The 20,468-nt window shown below is 40.1% G+C and overlaps 2 protein-coding genes across 5 annotated transcripts in view; one reads left to right on the top strand and one right to left on the bottom strand.

Annotated features, from left to right (window-relative positions):
* LOC126376202 (Fanconi anemia group J protein homolog) overlaps positions 1–5,365 on the top strand; it is an 84,985-nt gene extending 79,620 nt beyond the window's left edge. For all 4 annotated transcript variants that reach the window (XM_050023446.1, XM_050023448.1, XM_050023447.1 and 1 more), the window contains 3 exons: positions 953–1,077; positions 2,001–2,127; positions 3,035–5,365. In XM_050023446.1, coding sequence (XP_049879403.1) covers positions 953–1,077; positions 2,001–2,127; positions 3,035–3,142 — 360 coding nt within the window. In that variant the 3' untranslated portion in view covers positions 3,143–5,365. The remainder of the gene's footprint in view (positions 1–952; positions 1,078–2,000; positions 2,128–3,034) is intronic.
* A 1,245-nt stretch (positions 5,366–6,610) lies between these two features.
* LOC126376211 (zinc finger protein 90 homolog) lies at positions 6,611–20,034 on the bottom strand. The gene is made up of 11 exons (XM_050023465.1): positions 19,870–20,034; positions 19,535–19,793; positions 17,830–17,992; positions 16,767–16,843; positions 15,526–15,656; positions 14,299–14,444; positions 12,787–13,730; positions 11,303–11,472; positions 8,843–8,952; positions 7,954–8,058; positions 6,611–6,745 (listed from the first exon to the last, which is right to left on the bottom strand). The coding sequence occupies exons 1-11, from the start codon at positions 19,900–19,902 to the stop codon at positions 6,724–6,726; spliced, it is 2,160 nt and encodes a 719-aa protein (XP_049879422.1). The 5' UTR covers positions 19,903–20,034; the 3' UTR covers positions 6,611–6,723.
* Positions 20,035–20,468: the final 434 nt, after the last annotated feature.

The following is a 20,468-nucleotide window of genomic DNA, read 5'->3' as shown; positions in this document are numbered from 1 at the left end:
AATAAAGACAGATCTAGAACTAAAGAAAAACATTTTCCTTTCTCTATTTAACTTATTTGTGAATTTTAATCAAGAATAATAAGTCGTCAAACGTAATAATAAGTCCGACATTTTACCACATTTTTCTATGACGTCCCAGTGTGCTTTTTCATACAAATTCCATAGTAAATTTGTGTTTTGACGTTTAATAAAAAGTAACTGATTTGACTATTTGGAAGCCAATTGTGATAGTCAGAGGTACACCTTACTTGTGAACGTGTAGGCCTGTAAGTTTTGATAAACAGGGCATAGATAATAGGCTGAGAGGTGTTCAACACAGACTTGCCAAGTCTGACCGGCTGACCCACGTCATGGGTGCGGAGGTGTACAACAAACTACCGACACATATCACTGCCGCACCGTCATTGCCCTGTTTTAAATCTCGACTCAAACGCTGGCTTCTTGAGCATACGTTCTATAGTTATAACGAATTTATTTCATAAGTTTATTTTAATATTTAAGAATGACTTCTTTATTACTGTATTGTATTCATTTCATCATATCCAGCTTACGACATCGTATCAATAGTGGCTGCAAGTTGTCTTTGATTACTTGTGGCTCTGCCAACCCCATTAGGCACCACATGCGTGAGTTTATGTATGTATGTGTGTGTTGTATTCATTTTAATATTATTGTCATTTCCATATCTCGGGACTATGAAATCCCGGAGTTTTGGAAGGCGTGGGTGGGGCCGAAGCCAATTTAATCTAAATGTTGTTATTATAATTTTTAACGTGTAATGATATCTACTAGTAGAATGTAACCTACATAATACGATATATGACATGTAATACGAACTATTATGAATAAATGAATATGAATAGATAGAAGAAAAAGCCGACGTCTCGACATACAGGATGGTGAAGGAATTTCTGGTGGATAGAATATGTACTTAACTATAGTTGTGTTTCAGGTGGGGGTACCATTCCCGAACATGTTCGACATGTCTGTGAAGGAGAAGATGAAGTACAACGACAAGTACAGCAGCACACGAGGTCTCCTGTCCAGCCGGGAGTGGCTGAGGGTGCAGGCGTATAGGTACGATAAACGTAATTAGTGACACCGTAACGAAAACTTTGAGGGATGATTCAGACCATGATTCCGAGTTGATATCGAGTAGATTTTTTTGTCGCAAAGACTATATGAAATTAGTACATACATGCATACACAAACTTACGCCTATTTCCCACCGGTGTAAGCAGAGACTTCCTCCACATTCATCAATCGCTTCATACACGCACGCCGGTTCAGAGTAGATCGTATTAAACCTTTTCTAAGGACATCTCCAATTTGGTTAATATAAGTTCTTCTCGGTCTTCCTCTGTTGCTCTTGTCGGTGTAGCATACTCCAGTATTGACAACTACCATATCATTCATGGAACTGAAAGTGAAAATAATTTAAAAAGACATTGAAACTTTCACGAATGTTCCGACATGAAATTACACTTGATATAAACTTAGAATCATGGTCTGAATCATCCCTCAAAGAATTTTCCATCGCAAAAGTATATAATTGAAAATTATTTAAAAAACACAAAAAAGTACAGGATTAGTGACACCGTTCCGTGCTTCGGGAGGCATGTTAAGCCGTTGCTCCCGGTTACTACTTACTGATGTAAGTGGTTGTGAGGTGAATTACCAACCTCATCAACCCTGGTGTCAGGATTATTATTGAGCCGCCAAAGGCCCCTGACATGGCTCATGTAATGACTACTTACTTACATCTGTAAGTAGTTACCGGGACCAACGGCTTAACTTGCCTTCCGAAGCACGGATCATCTTACTTTTTGGACAATAAGATGATCAGCCTGTAATGTCCTAACCAAACTAGGGATCACAGTGCTTTTTGTGATATGTCCCCGTCGGGATTCGAACCTGGGACCTCAGGATCGTGAGCCCAACGCTCAAACACTGGACCTCGGGGCCGTTTTCGGTTCGTGATTATATGTTTATGTCCGCAGAGCCCTGAACCAGGCGGTGGGGCGCTGCGTGCGGCACCGCAACGACTGGGGCGCCGTGCTGCTGGCCGACTCACGCTTCGCCAACCCATACTACACGGAACATCTCTCCAAATGGGTGCGCAGCTTTGTAAGTATGAATCGTTAGATGTTGCATGTCATTTATTTTTTTGTGTGTTGTTTGTTTTTTGTAATATGCAAGTAATATAATAACGACCTCCGTGGTCCAGTGGTTGAGCGTTGGGCTCACGATCCGGAGGTCCCGGGTTCGAATCCCGGTGGGGATATATCACAATGATCCATCGTTTGGTTAGGACATTACAGGCTGATCACCTGATTCTCCAAAAAAGTAAGATGATCCGTGCTTCGGAAGGCACGTTAAGCTGTAGGTCCCGGTTAATTTTACTGATGAAAGTAGTCGTTACATGAGCCATGTCAGGGGTCTTTGGCGGCTCAATAATAACCCTGATACCAGGGTTGATGAGGTTGGTAATTCACCTCACAACCCACACGATAGAAGAAGAAGTAATTTAATGACAATGTAGTTTATTAAAATTATTTCGTAATTAATGTACTTAATGATTGGTGCTGATTCCAGTATACACCATCTATTTATTTATTTATTCATAAAAAGGTACACCAACAGCTTATATAATAAAACATAAAATAAAATAAAAGTTACATCAGGATAAGACTGTTACATAAGCCAATTATAGCTTTCCCTTTCGGCGGAAGATTTGCCGCAGATGGCATTAACTACTTGACCGGACAAATGGGGAGCGCTGAAGGCTCTCACCCGGTACAACGTTTAAGACAACAGGCCTGAGGGTGCCCAGTTGGGCGCGAACCTCGGCTCAGGGCGTCGTCTGAGAGGAAAAATATTTAAAAGAATTAATCGACCCTAGCGTGTCAATAGCGATAAACACTGAATGAGGGAAATCGCCGACCGCGCCGGCGGGGTCGGTATCGGGGTTAGCCGGGATTCGAACCGCTAACACTACGATGTTATGCAATAAGGTATATTTGTTTGCCCACAGCTGGGCACCAACCACCACACGTACGAGAGTCTAGTCAACAGCCCCAACAGTCTGGAGAGCTTCATGCAGAATATGACCATCAGGGAGAACGAGGAGGAACAGGGATAGGAGATACAATACGTACCTACATGAATCAGAGTGGGAAGGTAACCTGCAAAGAGCCTAGGCAAATTGCAAACGATTCGATCTGACGAATGTAATAAACGTTAATACGTTTAATGAAATATTAGCATAGAATAATGACTAACAGCCTTCGTAGTGCAGTGATTAAGCTTTAGATTTACGATCCAGAGGACCCAGGTGCGAATCCCGGTGGGGACACATCACAAAAATCACTCTGTGATCCCTAGTTTGGTTAGTAAGATAATTCCATGCTTCGGAAGGCACGTTCAGCCGTTGGTCCCGAGCTACTAGCCCAAACGCCTCCACTGGACCAACATGGTGGAGTATGAGAAAGAGAAAATTAAATCGAAAAAATCTGACTCAAACGGGAATTGAACCCGGGTGAGTACTATAAAAACAAAAATCCATTATGGTGGACTAAGTATGTTCGCAAAGGAGGCCTTTTTGACGCGACTTCTTGTAGATTTGCCGCAGATGGCATTAACTACCTACTTGGTCGGGCAAATGGGGAGCGCTGAGGACGACTGAATTCTTTATAAATTGACAATTCATGTTTGGATCTTAGATAATTGATATCACTTGGTTTCCAGGATTTGTGCCCGGTTAATTCACTTAATTTTCAATAATAAAATATACGTCCTTGGAGTGTTGGAGATACCAATATAATGGCAACACTAGCTAGCAATAGCGGCTTGTCATAGGATTGAGCGTCATCATCATGTCGTCCAAACCATATCCAGCGACGGCGACTCCTAAATATCTATCCCGGGTCGTTGTTGTGGTGGGCTCTGATGTGGCTGGCGAAACCGAACTTCGACTTGAAGGTCCGGTCACACGGCACACAATAAAGCTGGCCTAACGAATTTTGTGTGTAGTTATAGGAGGGTTTTGGCCGAGTCTTCCGTATTTGGCGCTTTGCGTCGAGATCTTGTAAACGCTTTTCTTCAAATAAATTCACGCTATTGTGAACGATGCGGCGCCATTCCGGTCTAAGACGAGCACGATCCTCCCAACTAACAGTTGGTATCTCCCATGCCACGAGATTGCGTTGGTTGTTGTAGGATTGAGCATACCTAGTCTTCTTATAAGAAGAAGTATAATACCATAATGTATATAACGATTCGTCCGATCGAAACGTTTGCAACTCTGCTAGGCATAGTCAGTGTACTTAAGAAGACTGAAAAGAATGTCTACTCCAGCAGTGCCACCTCTAGTTTTTAATCTGACTACGTGATCTTCTAATCCTTTTATCCCCTGTTGGCATGCTCGAATAACAGATTTCCACTCCTCGCGACCTTTTGCAGCCTCTTTAGCTGGGTGGGATTACGTGATATAACTATGAATAACGTAAACGTATAATAAACCGTAAACACGTAATTGTTATTTACGTAACTATCACATAATCTAATACAGGATGTTAGTGTCATCGTAACGAAAACTTTAAAGGATGCTTCAGACCATGATTCTTAGTTGATATCAAGTGGAATTTTCCGTCGTAATTTTTCTTTTTAAATATTTTAAATTCTATACTTTTGCGATGGAAAATTCCACTTGATAATATTTTAGAATAATGAGCCAAATCTTCCCCCTCAGCATTCGTTACGATGTCACTTACACCCCGTAATAAATACGTACAGGTAGCCATACAAGTATGTATGGTGTTAGTGACACCGTAACGAATACTGATGGGGATGATTCAAACCTTGCTTCTGAGTTGATATCAAGCGCAATTTCCTGTCGGAGAATTCATGAAAACTTTAGTGTTATTTTAAATTATTTTCAGTTCCATACTTTTGCAATCGAAAATTCCACTTGATATCAACTCAGAATCATGATCTGAAGCATCCCTTAAAGTTTTCGTTACGATGTCACTAACACCATTTATATTGCTCTGCTGGTATAAACAAACAAAATGGCGGAATCGAGTCATGTTTGGGGCTGATAATGATGTATAGTTAACATACATACATACATAAACTCACGCCTATTTCCCACCGGGGTAAGCAGAGACTATAGAATTCCATTTGCAATATAAATATATATATATATTTTTATATTTGCATTTGCATGTATAGTTAAGTTCTATGTAATAGAACTGTAAAAGTTGCTAAAGTAATTAAGGGTGCCTTTGTATTATGTCAATCAATAATTATAATGTATTTTTGTAATAAAATAAATAATTGATTGTTAATAAATGTATTTGGACTTTATGGTGTTAAAAACTGAGTATTTTATTGTTTATTTATTTATTTAATAATTACACAGGTACACAGAAAGACAAAAGGCACAACTTACTTATTGTTTTTTTGGTTACTTTACTTTATTGTTTTGTTTTGATGTGAAAAAAATAAAGTACTTAATTCTAACGTTCTGAATTCAAATTTTGATACACGATAACAGGCTACTTGACAACCTCTCGAATGAAATACTTTTTACAAAACGTCAAAACGGAACTTTTCTTTGGAGTTTGTATGGAAATACTGTCCTGTGACGTCATCAATAGAAGTGGTCAAACGTCGTACTCATTGTTACTTAATTCATAAATAAAATTCGAAAATAATGGGAAAAGTAAAATGAGATTGATTTTTGATCGTTATAGACTGGCTTCTGTTCTAGATTAGTATTTTATAATCTATGTTTGACCCTGTAAAATACCAGTCCTGGGAGGTTAAAAAAGCCACATCGAAGCAATTCATCTAAAAAAGCAATATTGCAATTTGACATTTATGCATATACAAGTAAGTGCGCAATGCGAACAAATGTTATATAGCAATATTGGTTTTTTAGATGAATTGCTTCGATGTGGGCTTTTTAACCCACCTGTGATTGGTTGAAACCGACAACTGCTGTAAATTCATTGAAATTATAGCCAATCATAGGACAGGATTCTATATATGTCAAGATAGAAACCGAGTTACACCAACACCCTGAATATTGGTGCCGATTCCAGTACACACAACTAATTTTATATTAACTCACACCTGTCATTTTCTTATCCCGCCGGGAGAAGGGACGGGTAATCGACAGGCATAAAATTTATGGAACACACGTCAATTTTAGGCAGAAATTAAAAACCCTCCCAAACTAAATCTTCTTCTATCGTGTGGATTGTGAGGTGAATTACCAACCCCATCAACCCTGGTGTCAGGGTTATTACTGAGCCGCCATAGGCCCCTAACATGACTGTACGTAGTCGTTACATGAGTCATGTCAGGGGCCAAAATAAATATTAGCCAATAACCCGATAGAATTAAGTTGACAGCACACGTCAAACGGATTGCATATAAGCGAGACGCCTATTTTATTCGCCCGGGTGATTCTTTCATTTTAAAATAACAGTTGTCAATCGTCCGTCTCTTTTCGCCGGATAGGAAAATGACGGATATAACCTAAAATAAAATTAGGAGGTGTCTGCAGGAATCGGGGCCATTATTATCGAAACAAGTGCCACAAAAGAAATGAAAGTTTGAGTTTTAGTATAAATTGTCTATTTATTAGGTATAATATGACATTATTTTATCTAGTGTAAATATCACAGACCTCCTCATGAGGACCCAATACTGCATTTAGTTGAATCTCTTTTTGGCGCTGAAACAAAAAAAATAACGAATTAGTTAAATAGACTACTTTCCAACTAGTCAAATCAGCAATGACGACCTCCGTGGTCCAGTGGTTGAGCGTTGGGCTCACGATCCAGAGGCCCCGGGTTCAAATCTCGGTCCACATACCACAAAAATTACCTTGTGATCCCTAGTTTGGTAAGGACTTTGCAGGCTTGAATCCCCTGATTGTCCGAAAAAGTAAGATGATTCCGTACTTCGGAGGGTACGTTAAGCCGTTGGTCCCGGCTATTACGTAAAAACACCTCCACGAACCCGCAGTGGTAGAATAATTCAAAATTGCCTTGCAAAATAAATTAAAAAAATTAAGTCGTGAGTAATTTATTTTATGCAATATGGCAACGGAGGGTGAGATGACGTCAGCGCGTTTAACCGTGCTCGTCTCCCTCAGTATTCGGTACAGTGTTACCGACACCTTGCATTATCGACAGTGTTGCCAACTTTATTTTTACCAGCCCACCAAATGCGGTCTCTCAAACCACCAGAATTTCACTAGATAACCCAAAGCCGAATCAGTGCAGTCAGATCGTGGGATGTTTTCCCCCCTCTTTAGCGCCGCGTCGTAGGTAAAGACGTGCTGGAGATTATTATTAATAATAATTCCTTAATAATGTACCACATAATTTGCACTTAGCAACTGGACCACCAGTGCTTTCGACTATTTGCAACCCTTTAAAACTGGGTCACGTAACCAACAATCACCAAACTTTTGGGTGTACTGTGGCTTAGGCATCTTGATCTTACTCAATGGCCCCGATTCCTGCAGACACCGCCTAATTTTATTTTAAGTTATATCCGTCATTTTCATATCCGTCTAAAAAGGAAAGGGACGGATGATTCACAGCTCTTAATTTTAGTAAGAATGAGTAAATGAATGAATAACCCGGGCGAATCAAAAGTTACGTCACTGGTATGCAATCCGTTTGACGTGCTGTCTACTTAACTGTGTCGGGTTATTGACTGGTGTAAAATTTTTATACGGCTGTTTTAGATTTGTGCTTCAAATTGACGTGTGTTCCATAAATTTTATGCTTGTCGATTACCCGTCCCTTTCCTTCTCGGCGGATAAGAAAATGACAGATATAACTTAAAATAAAATTAGATGGTATTTACAGGAATTAGCACCAATATGAAACTAATTGTATTTTATCGAATCGAATAGGTATTGTTACTCACTGCTTGGTGCAGTCGACGCTGCGCACGTGCCGGCGCAGGTGCGAGGGCTGCGGGAAACCGCGCCCGCACACGTCGCACACGTGCGGCCGCGAGCCTGAGTGGTACCTGGGGGGGTTACGGTCACGAGTACTAATATGTTGTAGGAGCCCGTTCTTAGTTTAAGACTGGACACCCACTTCTCTTAATATAGTTGATAAGGTAAGTTAATGAAAGATACGAGTGCAATATAGGACGATAATTATTCAGTTATTTAGTTTACAAGATAGAATTACGGTAGAGTATCGCTTACGTTGAGATTAGTTATTACACTAAAGATTATTACTAAGTAAGTGAAATAGTCACGCAGCCTGAAAGTAGGTTGTGCATGACGTAGGTAAATTCTGTGCGGTTCGAGACCGTACATATGTATACACTTTAAAACCATGTCACATTAGATATTTTGACAAATTAAACCGTAAGTCTCATTAAATGTCAAATATGATAGTGCGACAGGGTTCTAAAGCGGGTACATGATATTGCTCATGACTGTACAGTCAAACTCAGATCGGACATTTAGTCCACACACGATTCAAATTCGTTCCTAACTGGGGAATGCAACCCCGATCTCGCGAGATCTCGTCTAATATAGGAAAAATAGGAAGCGGTAGACCTAGGACAACATTTATGAAACAAATAAAAGAGAAGGTGCAGGTCCTGTCGTATCAGGAGGTGAAGGATTTGGCGGGGAGAAGAGAGGAATGGCGATTACACCTTTTTTTTACGTAGCTTATTGTAGATTTGCCGCAAATGGCATTAACTACAACCGGACAAATGGAGAGCGCTGAGGTCTAACCCGGTATAAAATTTAAGACAACAGGCCTGAGGGTGCTACAATATTTTGGTGACATACCTCTGGTGAATGCGCAGGTCGCTCTTCTTATAAAACCTCTGTCCACACCCCTTCGTGTCGCAGGCGTGTGGTAACAGCTTCTCGTGGTCTCTTTCTATGTGGTTCTTTACCTGTAAGGAATATTATTGAACAATTCATTTAGATTCCCTTAAGAACTATCAATTGATCTAAATTACTAGGTATTTTCCGTTTATGTGTGGATTTCTATATTATTTTGTGATTTTTTTCTCATGTAAGCGAATGTAATTCTTTATGAGGAAAATAAAGTTCTTAACCTAGATATGTGGATTTATTTTAGACACTTTTGCAAGTACGGGGTAACAGGAATAGAGTTATTTAACGAATTATAATAAAAAGTACTACCTATGGTAACAATAAAAACATAAAACACAATTTTATTTTAGATATTAGAGGCATTATTTAGAACGAAAAACATAAAGAAATGCTATGTAGCAAGTTCTTTCACCCTAGAAGGTTGCCTGGAAGAAATTGCTATTTAGCAATAAGGCCGCCGATTTTGCTTCTCTTGTCACTTTTGTAATTGTTTTTTGTGTTGTGTTTAATATGTGCAATATTTAAAGCGTTTATGTATTGTACATATTGTATTGCTATGGTCCTGCTCACCCCATTACGGATTACGGGCGTGAGTTTGTGTATGTGACGGCGCGTTTTGACAAGTCATGAGTACGGGAAGGTTTATCGACGATTGCAGTGAAGTTGCAGCGCCGAGACGCCAGGTGGCGTGAAGGGTAGTGGGGGGGGAGGGGAAAGGCCAGTCGGTGCCCGCCAGGTAGCCAGTTACGATCGGAACGCGGAAGGCGACGGACGTTGCCTCGTCGGTTGTTGTGGGGACTCGCATACTGTGAAGTAGGAACCGGCCCGAGCGTGCAAATACTTTTCACATGTCCCTTCGGTCTGTGTGTGGTGTCGATTTATCGTGGAACATATCAATGGAATGCAGTGTGTGGACAATTAATAATGAAGTGAGGGTAGTTAGTCATACACCCACAAGATATTTATAGTGACAATCGCATGCGATTCCAGCCATACTATGATGGCGTCCCGCTGCCGAAACGTCGGAAAAAAACAATTGAAAAGGTAATTTCCATTTTTTTACCGTATTACATTAATTAACACACTAAGTGTGGGTAGTGTTAACGCCGTGGTAGCCCAGTTAGTAGAACGCTTGCCTCTCACTTTGAGGTCGCAGGTTCGAATCCAGCACAGGCCTAAACCAATGATTGTCGATTTTTTGAATTCACGTTTGGATCATAAATGATTATCACGTGCTCGGCGGTGAAGGAAAAACATCGTGAGGAAACCCACATTCCCGAGAAATGCGTGACCTAAGCTGTATCGAGCCGGTTTTCCCTTCGCGGGTTGGAAGGTCAGACAGGCAGTCGATTCTATAAAAACCGGACCTGTCAAATCTTTAGGTTAGGTAAGCGAACCCTGTTAAAACGAGGTAACGCTAGGGAGATGTGTGGGTAGTGTAACATATGAATAAAAGAGATGTGAATGTATTTTATTTCTTAAAAGGCATTATTTATATTGTTCCGGTTGAAATGTGATGACATATTCGGCCCTGGTCTTAGGAATTACGTGTATGAGTTTATGTATGTACTTCTATAAACTTAGGGGGCAGAATCATATAAACTCAGAGAGCAGAATCAAAAGTAATTAGAAAGCAATCTGTATTCACTCTGGATACCAAATCGTATAGTAAAATTGCGAAAGTGCGGAAAATTCAGCCTCCATAGTCTAGTGTTTAGAGCATGGGGTCACGATTTGAGGTCCAGGTTCGATTCTCAAATCACTTTGAGACTACTCTTTGGTAACAAAGGGTCCGCTTACCTTACCTGAAGATTTGACAGGTCCGGTTATTTACAGAAGCGACTATCTGTCCGACTTTCGAACCCGCGAAGAGAAAACCACCTCAATACAAATTAGGTCACATACCTGTACATGTCTCGGGAATGTGGGTTTCCTCACGATGTTTTCCTTCGCCGCTGAGCACGTGATAATCATTTATGTACCAAATATAAATGTGTTTTGAGTTTATTTGATACAAATAAAACTCTTTTCTGATCTTCTTCTTCTTATCATGTGGGTTGTGAGGTGGATTACCAACCTCACCAACCCTGGTTTCAGGGTTACTATTGAGCCGCCAAGGCCCCTGACATGGCTCATGTAACGACTACTCACTTACATCAATAAGTAGTAACCGGGACCAACGGCTTAACAGCAACGGATCATCTTACTTTTTGGACAATCAGGTGATCAGCCTGTAACATCCTAACCAAACTAGGGATCACAAAGTGATTTTTGTGATATGTCCCCACCGGGATTCGAACCCGGGGCCTCTGGATCGTGAGTCCAACGCTCAACCACTGGACCACAGAGGCCGTTCTTTCAGACTCTTTTCTGTTTATAATAAGTAGACTAGTATAGAATACAGACCATCCAAGCAGCGTTGTATGTTCGTCCACAGCCCAACACCTCGCACGTGAAGGCGCGAGTGACGCGGACCTCGTGCGCGGCGACGCGGTGCTTGTTGAGGGTCGAGCGGTAACTGAACCGCTCGCCGCAGACACTGCACACGTGGCGACGGAGGGACGCGTCGTGGGTCGCTACACGGTGAGTAATTTGTTTAAATAATTTTAACATGCAAGGAAAAATAGCTTTTTTTTTTTAAATTTATGTCTCTCATTAAAGTATTACATTGGTGCTAATTCCTGTAAACAAAACACCATCTAATTTTATTTTAAGTTATATCTGTCATTTTCTTATCCGCCGAAAAGGAAAGAAAAACACATACTTCTTGGTATTCGCATTCGTAAAAAATATTCAAAATAATAATAATAAAAAAGTTTATTTAGGTTATTCGTAAGAATTTTGCGAATATCAAAGTCGTATAAATTGTAAACCATTTTATGTCTTTTTTTCGTTTTTTTTTTTAATTTGTGCGTGTGTGTAAAAATAAATTCACATTAGGAAAATGAATCGAAATGGGGTAAATGAAACAAAAATACTTATGTTTTGTCTGGGGTATACGTTCGACATGCGCGGCAAATTGTCAATATCAAGCCTTTGATTTGATTTGATCAAGCCATAATAAACTGTAGGTACTGTTTGTATTCGCGAATATATTTTTTTTCCATTCGCGAATGTGAGTCCAATTTGTTTGTAGAATTTAGGTGCCAAGATGACGATATTATACATACAGTAAGGCAAGTTTCCAACTAGTGCTGCCTATTATATTTAACCTAGGCAACTACCCAATTAATCCTGAAGCACCACACCGGACACTCCTTACGAAAATCGCATTATTTATGTGTAACGCGTAAGTGTGAGCGAGATAGACAGTCCGCGGTCTGACCCTTACTCCTTAGAGTAAGACGACTTACCCATTTGAGACTAAAGTAAGACTCAGAGGGGGTGAGGTCGGCTCCCGATACGTATTGGTGCGGGGAGGGGAGTTGCCATTCTATACGTATTATTCTTTATTAACAGGACATGCAACTTTATGATCTTTTTCAATAAAATTGTGGTGCTTATTCCTGTAAACACCATCTAATTTTAAGTTATATCTGTCATTTTCTTATCCGCCGAAAAGGAAAGGGACGGGTAATCGACTAGCATGAAATTTATGGAACACACGTCAATTTTAAGCACAAATCTAAAACCGGCTAAAAATTTTACACTGGCCAATAACCCGACAGTATTATGTTGACAGCACACGTCAAACGATTTGCATACCAGCGAGATAACTTTTTAGTTCGCCTGGGTTATTCATTCATTTACTCATTCTTGCTAAAATTAAGAGCTGTCAATCATCCGTCCCTTTCCTTTTCGGCGGATAAGAAAATGACGGGTATAACTTAAAGTAAAATTAGGTGTCTGCAGGAATCGGGGCCAATAACTCACTTAAATAAAATACATACCTATATGTGACCTGTAGTTATCCCTCTTCTTGAACACCTTATTACACTTCCTACAAACGAAGAACACCTCCTTTTTACTCTTCGACTTCACTCCTTCGTTTCCCTTCTCATCTGAAGGCACAATTTCTTTACTCACTTCAGTAATCGGCTTCTCAATCTTCACTACTACAGGGTCGAGTTCTGTCGAGATCTCGCTGTGATTCACTTCCGATCTATCTTCATTAACATTACTATTATTATCATTCACTAACTCCACTCCTATATTCAACATATCAGTCAATTGTTCTGCATCAATCTCACTGTTCAAACTTATAATAAACGTATCGTCATCTTCAGTCGAAATGTACTGAACACTGTTTTCACCTATCAACTGATTTAGGTTCGCAGCCAAATTCGTACTCGCTTCTAAATCTACGTCGCTTTCGAAAATGGTCGCGCACTCGTTCACTGTCACTTCAGGATTTGGTAACACTTCACTAGGCTTCTCAGCAGTCACTTCTGGTACATTCAACAGTTCATCGGGCAAATGTTCAGCTTTGACATGGTAGAGTGCGTTCATTATATCTGTATCAATACTCCTGCCTGCATCAGCGAAGTCGAACAATATTTCTCCGTTCCTCTCGTCTGTATATTCATCGTTTGTGTTAAATATGTGGCTGGGTTGGAACGTGTCGAAGTCTATATCGTTGTAGAACAATTCGTCATCCAACGTATGTAACTGGTTCATGTCCTTGAGGAACTCTATGTGCATGAGGTTGTCGTTGTTTTCAGTCTGGTTGTACACGTTGAGTATCTCGTTCTGTGTAGACATTGTCATATAGTCGTCTTCAGCGGACAGAATGTCGTCGACAATGTTGTCTACTGTTCTGTTAATGTCTGTGTTTATTTGACTTGGCTTCTCTTCTTTCTCTCCTTCTGCGTCTTTCTTTTTGTTTGTATGTTGTCTGTAACAAAGCGCATTGATATATCTGTGACCGACTGCACAGTTAGGATGGCTGAAAACGATGAAAACCGCTTTTTTGTGATAGTGAAGTTAATTAAAACCAAATATTTTGTGAAAGAAAAAAAAAACTTTATTCTTCAATATGACTAACTAACTAATTAAGTTTTCTTTGTACATCAGCATAATCAAAACGAAAAAGATAATCCCGTCGCGGGATCTCGTCGTAATTTTAAGCGAACTCCACTCCCACAGACAAACCGAGGAATTGGTTTTGTAGGGTTTCTATTGTACCAATATTTTTTTGTATTCTTTTGTATTCTTATGCGACAGAGACTTGGCTAGGGGATCTTAAGCTGGATATATGATCCACGCAGGATATTTTATTTTATTTTTGTCTGCCATACGCAATAATTCTTATGAAAAATAAATATTTAATTACTTATATTATGCTTCGGGATTGATCCCGAAAAATTTGACGAGATTTCGCGAGATCTGGATTGCAGTCGCTAGTAGAAACGCAACCGTATGGTGTTAGTAGTTTCTTGCCTCTAAGATATGCTTCCACTTACCTAACACAGTGTTCGAGCAAGGCACTCTTGTACTGGAAGGTCATACCACACGCCCGGCAGTAATTCTTCCTTGTGGTGTTATCCGCGGGAGCTTCCGCAGGGACCTTCGCCGCGCAGTTTTGCAGATGCCTCTTCAATGATGCCAACTGTAAAATAAATGATCTGTGTTGTAAATGACACGTTCAGCCGTTGGTCCCGGTACTACTTAATGATGTAAGAGACAGTGAGAGGAGGTCCTAGGTTCGATTCCCGGTGGTGACAAATCACAAAAATTACTTTTTGGTCCCTAGTTTGGTTAGGACATTACAGGCTGATCAACTGATTGTCCGAAAGTAAGATGATCCGTGCTTCGGAAAGAATGTTTAAGCCGTTGGTCCCGGGACTACTTCTTACTGATGTAAGTGAATAATCATTACTTGAGCCAAGTCTGGGGCTTTGGCGGCTCAATAATAACACTAATAACCAGGGTTGATGAGATTGGTAATTCACTTCATTACCCACACGATAGAAGAATTGTAAAATAAAATATTGTAAAACAAATGAGCTTCTATGCTCGACTGGGCGCACATGTAAAATGTACGCAATTCAGTTGTTCATATACCCAGAGACGTTGGAAAAATCGTCGACTAATAATGTCTGCCTAGATACAGGGCGTCATAGGCTTAACGTACGTAAATCACGCTGAAAAGTTGTCTTTGTATATTTGTGCATTACAGACTGCAATCTGGCTCACCACCTATCACGTTGGTCTAACAGAAAGTAGGTCTCTGTGAGGTGTGGGTACTTAGTTTGTCTTGCGATGCATGTGCCTCTGACTAACCCAATGAGGGACCTTCCAGGCTATATGTACCTTTGGAGGCGAGGGTGTGCTGCCGCCAAAGGATGATTTCGGGGTACCGAACTGAGCATAGTACCTGGCTAGCCATAAGTTGGTAGTGTGACTAGGGATCGACGATCCAACGGTGTTATGTTGGAAGTTGTATATATGCGTCTTGCTGTGTAAACTTCGATATCGCGTTTCACGACTGCTTGAAGACTGCAATATTGATTGTGGCGCCATCTGTTGCACGTGGGCGGAACTAGTTGGGTCCGCCACACACCTCAAAAACAGTATAGATGGCGTTATAAAGATTTCCACCTTGTAATTTCATGGATAGACATATGCATCTTTTATCTTTGTTCTTGGTTATAAATGATGACGCGCCTATATTATTAAAAATTGAATACCTGTGTAAACCTAGTCTTGCATCGTGGACAACAGAACGGTTTCTCGTTGTTGTGTCTTAGCATGTGCCGCTTCAAGTTGGATTTGTCAACGAACTTCGCCTCACACACGGTACAGTTATGTTGCTTCACGTCTGAAATCATTGTCATCTCGTAAATTTATCATATTTAATAGTGTTAGATAGCCGTGGTAGCCAAGTTGGACGAACGCTTGACTTACGGTCGCAGGTTCGAATCCAATATGGCCCTAAACCTATAATTATCGAAATCGTTTTTTGAATTCATGTTTGGATCATAAATGATTGTCACGTGCTCAGCGGTGAAGGAAAATATCGTGAGGAAAACCACATACCCGAGATTTCTTCGGAAGCGTGTCGGAAGTATGTGACCTAACCTGTATTGGACTGGTTTTCCCTTCGCAGTCAGTCGCTTCTGTAAAAACCGGACCTGTCAAATCTTCAGGTTAGGGAAGCGGACCCTGTGGAAACGGGATAATGCTAGGGAGATGATGATTTAATAGTATTGCACATAGAACTCGCAAAACATGTAAAACACCGCTCGTATGTCTGATAATAGCTTTCTTCAGATGGTATGGCAAACCTAATAAAAAAAAATAAATAAATAAATAAATAACTGATACTGGCGGACAACCAGGATGCCCTTTAGGCACAGACTGCGAACATATTATACTCCTTACTCACCTTGGGAGTGTACAGATATATTAAACTTTGTATAAGGTTCATTGAGGGACTTTCCAGACCATGTTCCCAAAAAATATATAGATGGCGCTGTACAGTGTTGCCTTCGTTTATCCTTCTAATTTCGTGGATAACAGAAATATACAACTTTTATCTTTATTTTTGGGTATAAATGATGCCCCTTGTTATTACACCCAGGCACAACACATGTTCCAAACACACACACAACAGTTGTTGTTGTGTTGTTTTTGCAGATTGTACTGTATCTATCATCATCTGTGTTAATTTGTTTTGTATGTTGTGTGCAATAAAGTATATTTGATTTGATTTTGATGTTCCACCCATTATAATTCTGAACCAAATATCAAGCAACAATTATTTGCATATATGCAACTGCCATTACAATATATTTTCGAATAACTTTGTAACAGAGCCATTAGAAAAACCATATTTTCCTTTCTGGGAACATAGCCTGGAATGTTCCTCATTATCTTGTGAGGTTATAGAAGTTTTATATATAAAATTAATTAATAAAAAGATACATACTGCTGTGCACATCTTTGTGTTTCTTCAAATCGGATTTTTTGTGAAATGACTTGTTACACAGGTCGCACTTATGAGGTCTGAAATGAGAAATAACAAATAGTAAACATGTTTAAACGCGCTCGGTCTGCGATTGTTGAAGGAAAGCAACTTTCGCAAAGGCCGGTCATAGGATGGGTGACCACAAAAAAGAAAAAGTTTTCATCTCGAGCTCCTCCATGCTTCGTAGGCACGTTAAGCCGTTGGTCCCGGCTGCATTAGCAGTCGTTAATAACCATCAATCCGCACTGGGCCCGCGTGATGGTTTAAGGCCCTATCTCCCTATCCATCCTTAGGGAAGGCCCGTGCCCCAGCAGTGGGTATGTTAATGGGCTGATGATGATGATGCAGGGTTGTTTCATCTTATTCTTCTAATCAAAGGATTAGGGGATAAATGGCTCGAATGTTGAATGTAGGGCTCGAATAACAGATCTCCTAGAGATCTTTTGCAGCCTCTGTAGCTTGCTCCTATGACATGCCGGGAGTTTTTGTTTTGAATTTTTTGTTTTCATTTTCAGAATTATTTTTTATAAACATTATAATGTTAGTTTGCATACCAGGATGTACACTACAGACTTTTGCTAGGTAAAGGTGTCCACTTTAGAAGGTATTGTCACTTACTGTTGTGTGTACCTCCACACCTACAATAATAAATTAATCTGTATTGTATATTAATTGGTCAGACAATAAACGCCCATTTTAGAAGATTCGAACCTGGAATCTTCTGATTAACAGGTTACACACACAGATAACACCAATAGAACAAGAAACTGGCACTTAAATTGTTACGCCTACCAGTCCATTTGTCTCTAAAAATAAGGTCACTTGTTACACCTACCTGTTTATTGTCTCTAAAAATAAGGTCACTTGTTACATCTACCTGTTTGTCTCTAAAAATAAGGTTACTTGTTACACTTGCCGGTCTATTTCTCTCTAAATATAAGGTCAGTTGCTACGCCTGCCTGTTCATTTGTCTCTAATTTGTCTGTCGGTCTGAGAATAGAATTTCAAGGCAACATAAGATTACCTGTAATCCAGGTGCTTTGCAAAGAGATGCTGCTGGAGCCGCCATAATGCTTCGAAAGCCATGCTGCACTGAGGGCAGCGCCACACGCGCTCCAGTGGCTTGTGTGACAGACTGTGTTTCATCAGCTGTTGCTTTGTCGAAAACTTCTGCCCTGGACACTTGTCTGTAACCAATATGGTTGCCTAACTAACTCAAAGATACAATAATATTTTTTTTATTATCATTTTACTTTTTTATTTTATTATTCTATTTTTACTTCAGGTCTGTGTACCTCTCAGTGTAGGCATTTACCAACCTCACAATAAAGATATAGTAATAGCTAAAATTATAAAATTTGATAAGTAACAGAGTTCAATATTATATCATTTTGAACATTAGTTTTATGTTTGTATAATGCAGTAAATAGAACATAGCTTACGCTTATACATATTATTTTTGGTTGGAGTGTACCTAAGGGGGCACTATGAGTTGGGACTTAGAAAAATTTTGATCGATTTTGTATGAAGCAGGGACATAGCCGAATTTTCGAGTGAAATTACTATGGAGCAGAGACTTAGAAAAATTTTGATCGATTTTGTATGAACCATCGACTTAGCCGAATTTTCGAATGAAATTACTATGGAAGCTGGACTTGTAAAATTTTCAAAAGTTGATTCTACGTAGTGTCGCAAAAAGGGTCCGACACTTAGAATAATTTTTGTCGTTTTGTATGAGCAATTTTTTGTTATTTTTGCGTTACGACGCACCGTTTTCGAGATATTTTAAAAAATGCGTTTTATGTAATTTTAAAATATATCTTTAATTTTTTCTATGGAGCTCCGCGAAACACGTCCATGCTCGGTGTCCGCCACGCGTAATTTTTTTTTTACAGGTATCCTTTTGTCACGGGTGCGAGCGAAGCGAGCACGGAAATTCGCGGCACCCCGACACTGTAGATATAGGTTACGAAGGCTGTATGGCAGGGGGCGAGCAAAGCGAGCCCCCTGCCATATAGCCGAGTGGGTTAGGTTACTTGTGACCATCGAGGCCCGAAGGGCCGAGAGGCGGCGGTGAAGATATGTTTCGTTATGACAGCAGTCACGGGTGCGAGCGAAGCGAGCACGGAAATTCGCGGCACCCCGACACTGTAGATATAGGTTACGAAGGCTGTATGGCAGGGGGCGAGCAAAGCGAGCCCCCTGCCATATAGCCGAGTGGGTTAGGTTACTTGTGACCATCGAGGCCCGAAGGGCCGAGAGGCGGCAGTGAAGACCTTTAAAGGTCACTGACTTTGAAGGTTTACTACACAAAGTTGATATAATGCTAATATTTCTGATTTTGGATAAGTGACCTTGACCTTTAAGGTCAATGACCTTGACCTTTGATGTGTCTGACCTACACTATATTTGTGAATAATAAGGGAATAAGGTCATGACCTTGACTTTAAGGTCAGTGACCTCCCAAGGTCATCTAAGGTCACCCGTGGTTTCCCCCCACCCTAATACTCCCACATCCCCCCGGATCCCGAATGTTACTTTTGGCGATTTTTGTTAAAAAATTTCTAAGTCCTAATTTTTCTAAGTCCCAACTCATAGTGCCCCCTTAGGTACACTCCGACCTTATTTTTTGCAAAGAAATAACTACATTTTATGTAAATAAAATGTACCCATTTTATTATACATACGCCTAACATCTCATTATTGAAAATATCAGCAGGAAACCTTACCACATATCCACAGATTATCCTTAGAATGGACTCGCAGATGTCCATAGTACTTCTTGGCATTATCAAACTGCTTCTTGCATATCTCGCAGTGCAAGGTCGTGGGTCCGTTCAGATCGGGCTCCTCTAGGGGCCCGTCGGCCGTCAGGAACTGAGCGAGCACGTCGTCTGCCCCCAGCAGCGACCCATGTGGCTGCAGGTCGTCGTACACACACTCCTGAGGCTCATTCTTGTAAAGTTCCGAAGCCTCAGCATCCACAAACTAAAATACAAAGTAACAAGATTGAGCCCCTTTCTAATCTAGCCGTTTTTGGAAATAAACTAGTTGTTATACTTACTGGAAGACTGAAAAATGTTAGATTGGACTCCATTTCTTTCGATGATAACGCAGTATGTGTGATTTTCTAATTCATTTTGGAGATTTTGATAAAATTACAGAAATAAACACAATATAGGGAAAGCAATTTGTCAGTCGGCCATTTTTTTTTAGGTTTATCGGCTTTGGCCTAGTAGCCTTTTAAGCGTGTCGGCCACTTGCCAAAGAGTTGCCAGACCCATATTTTAGTATTCCCTTATTTTCTCCAAAAAATCCCCATTACGATACTATTTTAGGAAATCCCCAAAACACTTGTGTAGTAAATATTGCTACATCACCGTATATGACGTTATACGTGATCGTTACATTTCAAAAAAATATGTTATGTTAGGCAGGAGCTGAATGAGGGACTTTCCTGAATACGTTCACCAAAAGCTATAATAGATAGCGTTGTACAGCTGTAACGCTTTGCTTTAACGCGATAATTATTTATTTTGTCATTACTCGAGTACATAATTATTCCAAAATACAATGTAATGGCAAAAGCATATACAAAAATTATTGTTGCTTGATATTTGGGTCTCATTATGTATAGAATTATGTTGCTACCTATATTGCTTC

This window comes from Pectinophora gossypiella, chromosome 20, assembly GCF_024362695.1.
Source record: "Pectinophora gossypiella chromosome 20, ilPecGoss1.1, whole genome shotgun sequence".
NCBI classification, from domain to species: domain Eukaryota; kingdom Metazoa; phylum Arthropoda; class Insecta; order Lepidoptera; family Gelechiidae; genus Pectinophora; species Pectinophora gossypiella.
This window is presented reverse-complemented; position numbering and strand designations above follow the sequence as displayed.